The sequence below is a fragment of the Cyprinodon variegatus genome, unplaced genomic scaffold (genome assembly GCF_000732505.1).
Source record: "Cyprinodon variegatus isolate N-32 unplaced genomic scaffold, C_variegatus-1.0 Scaffold317, whole genome shotgun sequence".
Lineage (NCBI taxonomy): Eukaryota > Metazoa > Chordata > Actinopteri > Cyprinodontiformes > Cyprinodontidae > Cyprinodon > Cyprinodon variegatus.
The window spans coordinates 864858-868614 of NW_015150770.1; the positions used below are offsets into that span (position 1 = coordinate 864858).

At 44.9% G+C, this 3757-nt stretch overlaps 1 protein-coding gene across 1 annotated transcript in view; it reads left to right on the forward strand.

Moving 5' to 3' along the window:
* The window catches only part of LOC107090939 (E3 ubiquitin-protein ligase Midline-1-like), a 22677-nt gene that overhangs the window by 15523 nt on the left and 3397 nt on the right, over positions 1–3757 (forward strand). The window contains exons 5-7 of the mRNA XM_015384594.1: positions 1–371; positions 562–735; positions 3536–3709. Of these exons, the coding sequence (XP_015240080.1) occupies positions 1–371; positions 562–735; positions 3536–3709 (719 nt within the window). The remainder of the gene's footprint in view (positions 372–561; positions 736–3535; positions 3710–3757) is intronic.

The window sequence follows — 3757 nt, forward strand, 5'->3', positions numbered from 1 at the left end:
TCACTGCAGACCAATCAGAGTCTCCTGAAAGGTCTGCTGACACAGACAGGAAGTAGCTCCCAGACCAATCAGAAAACAGTTCAGTACATCAAGAAGAAGATCAGTGAGAATGTTTCTGCAGAGAAAAGCATCAATCTGTTCCACTGTCTGAATGAACTGAAGGATCGTTCTCTGGTCCAGGAGATCCAACGGTCTCTGGGGTCAGGAAGTCTCTCTACACATCAACTGTCTCCTGCTCAGTGGTCAGCTCTGATTTTCATCTTAGTGTCATCAGGAGAAGATCTGGATGTGTTTGACCTGAAGAAGTACTCTGCGTCAGAGGAAGTTCTTCTGAGGCTGCTTCCAGTGGTTAAAGCCTCCAACAAAGCTCTGTAAGGACACTGATTGTTACTGTATTTGTTGTTGCTAACTATGGGGTAAATATGGATTCATGTTGATTCAGTTCATTCATGTAGATGTGCAAAATAAGGCAAATCCATCAATCTCTCTATGGGAATATTAGAGACTGGAATGAATTTTGATCAATCGTTTATTAACATATTTTTCTCCACATCTCCCCAGATTGAGTGGTTGCAACCTCTCAGAGGAAAGCTGTGCAGCTCTGTCCTCAGTTCTCAGCTCCCAGTCCTCTAGTCTCAGAGAACTGGACCTGAGTATCAACTACCTGCAGGATTCAGGAGCGAAGCTTCTCTCTGCTGGCTTGAGGAGTCCAAACTGCAAACTAGAAACTCTCAGGTAAATATTCTCCATCCTGCTGAAACCAGATGTCAGTGATTGGCTGATATTCAATATGATGCAATTGATTCAATAATGGATTCGTTAACCTTACTTGTCTGACCATTATTTTCTTTGAATTCAAACCACAGCTTAATTCTTTGTCTCAGCTTCTTTTCTTGACTCTATCACAGAGGTTAAAATTATCTAAACATAAGTTTATCTTTGGTGTTTTAGGATTAGTTTAAGGAAATCTCAAAGCGTGCCCCTTCTGTAGACACTTTGATAGTCAGTGAAAGTTAAGTTTTACTACCAATTTTCTTCAATTACAAATTTGCACAAAGCTATGTTAATATTCAGCCAATTTCTAACATGCTCAATTTTTGCAAATGCAGTATTGCCATGAAAATTAGAAATCCTCCTCATGAGACCAAATATTCCATGTTATCATCCTTCAACTACATCTGGTCTTTTTGTTTTTACAAGGCAGTTAGGTCCAGTTGCAGATCCCAAGAATTATATAATGCGAAGAAAGTGTTTTTATTGCAGTTTTGCAAAATATAAGAATTTCTTCGAACTGGCTCCTCGAACACTCGCCCAGGTATGTTATTGGGGCCTGGTACCTTCCTAGGGTTCACTCTTCTTAGAGTCTTCCACATGTAAGGTAGAGTGGCTCCTCCCCCTGATGGGGAACAGCTTTCACTGTTGGAGTGCTGTTTAGTGCCTATAACCTTCCAAAGAATTAGTTTAGTTCATTTAGGAAGTCAGCTTTTGCTGCATCTACTCGGGGAGAGGGTGTGTTTTAGTCTTTGTTCGCCCGTATGCCTTGCCACATCCTCCTGGTGTTGCTGGCCTCGTGGAAGAGATCCTGGAAGGCTAAGTTCAGTGCTCTTAGCGATTTTTGAACCTCCTCAGTTATTCAGGGTGGTATGTTGGCCCAGGTAATGTTGTTCTTTGTTCTGCTGATGTCCTCAATGCATTTGTTGATGCAGGCTGACACAGTAATGACATATTCATCAATCTTCATATTGTTATCATAAGTTGCTGCAGCTTTGAACATGTTCTAGTCAGAGCATTCTAAACAGTCCTGGGTGCCTCCATGGCCCCCTCAGTCCACACCCTGACCTTCACTGTTGGTTTAGCTCTGATAAGCTGCGGCTTGTATGCAGGAATAAGAAGACAGAAAGGTGATCTGACAAGCTGGGATGGGGCGGGGGTTGCTCTTGGTATAAACCAGGTCTAGAGTGTTCTGTCCCCTAGTTGCAAAGTCTACATGTTGGTAAAAATGAGGTAGAACAGTCTTCAAATTAGCCTGGTTGAAATCCCCAGCGATGAAGAAAACGCCGTCCCTGTGTACATATTGGAGCTCAGAAATAGCCTGGTATAGAGTACTCATGGCATTTTTTGTATTAGTGCTGGGGGGAACATATATAGCAGTGATGCTAACCACAATGAACTCTCTAGGCAGATAGAACGGTCTGCGGTAACAATCAGAAACCCGATGTCTAGAGAGCAAAAGGCAGCTTGGACTACCCTCGGACCCTGAAGCAGCAGGATGACCTTGCCACATGGATAGATCTACGTCTCATGGAGCGTTGCATAGAACGTCACTGAGTCCTCAACCAGCTCCTCATCCTGCTCCCTTTACACCTTTGTTGGTTTCCTAGTCCGCCCCAAACACCAGATCCTGAACCGATGCATCTGGGACGCACACGCTTGTCCGAGGACAAGAATCAATGTCAGTGGCTGAACCTAGGATTGGGCCTATTCGTGGATGATGTGGTTCTATTGGCTTCATCAGGGTGTTATCTACAGCTCTTGCTGGAGCAGTTTGCAGCCGAGTGTAAAGCGACCAGGATGAGGATCACTGCCTCCGAACACGAGACCATGGTCTTGAGCCAGTCAAGGGTAGAGTGTCTACTCTGAGTTGGGGAGGATGTGCTGCTCATAGTGGAAGAGCTTAATTATCTTGGGGTCTTGTTGAATGAGGGGAAAATGGAGCGGGAGATTGACAAGAAGATTGATGCAGCTTCTGCTGTGAAGCGGGCGCTGTACCGTCCATAGCGGTAAAGACAGAGCTGAACCAAAAGGCAAAGCTCTCAATTTACCGTTAGATCTAAGTTCCTGCCCTCATCTATGGTCATGAGCTTTGGGTCATGACCAAAAGTACAAGGTCCCAGATACAAGCGGCTCAAATTAGTTTTCTCCATAGTGTGTCTGGGCTCTTCCTTAGAGATAGGGTGAGGAGCTCAGTCATCCGGGGAGGAATCAGAGTAGAGCTGCTGCTCCTCCACATGGAGAGGAGCCAGTTGAGGTGGCTTGGGCATCTGATTAGGATTCCTCCTGAATGCCTCCATGGTGAGGTGTCCTGGGCACGTCCCACCAAGAGGAGACCCAGAAGGAGATTGATGGATGGATGGATGGATGGATGGATGGATGGATGGATGGATGGATGGATGGTTGGTTGGTTGGTTGGTTGGTTGGTTGGTTGGTTGGTAGGTTGGTAGGTAGGTAGGTAGGTAGGTAGGTAGGTAGGTAGGTAGGTAGGTAGGTAGGCAGGCAGGTATAGCAAGCCTTACCAATAAGAGAAAACAGCAAGAATGAATGATATATTTAAGGAATGATATACTGGAGAACAGTAACTCAGAAAATAAGCCATGAAGATTCTGATATAGTTTGGAGAAGATCTTATTATACTATATAAGCATTTGGAGCCTTAATGCATTTGCTGCTAAGATCCACAATGTCAAGTTAAAGTGAGAAAATGCAAAAATAAAAATATAGAGAACGAACATGTTTGTGTTGAATTGTGTGTCTGCAGGTTGTCAGGCTGTCTGATCTCAGAGGAAGGCTGTGCTTCTCTGGCCTCAGCTCTGAGATCCAACCCCTCCCATCTGAAAGAGTTGGACCTGAGCTACAACCATCCAGGAGAGTCAGGATTGAAGCTGCTGTCGGCTGGACTGAAGGATCCAGGGTGGGGTCTGGACGATCTCAGGTATGGAGGAACCTGTAGAGATGCAGAGAAGGTCTGATAGAAGGTCAT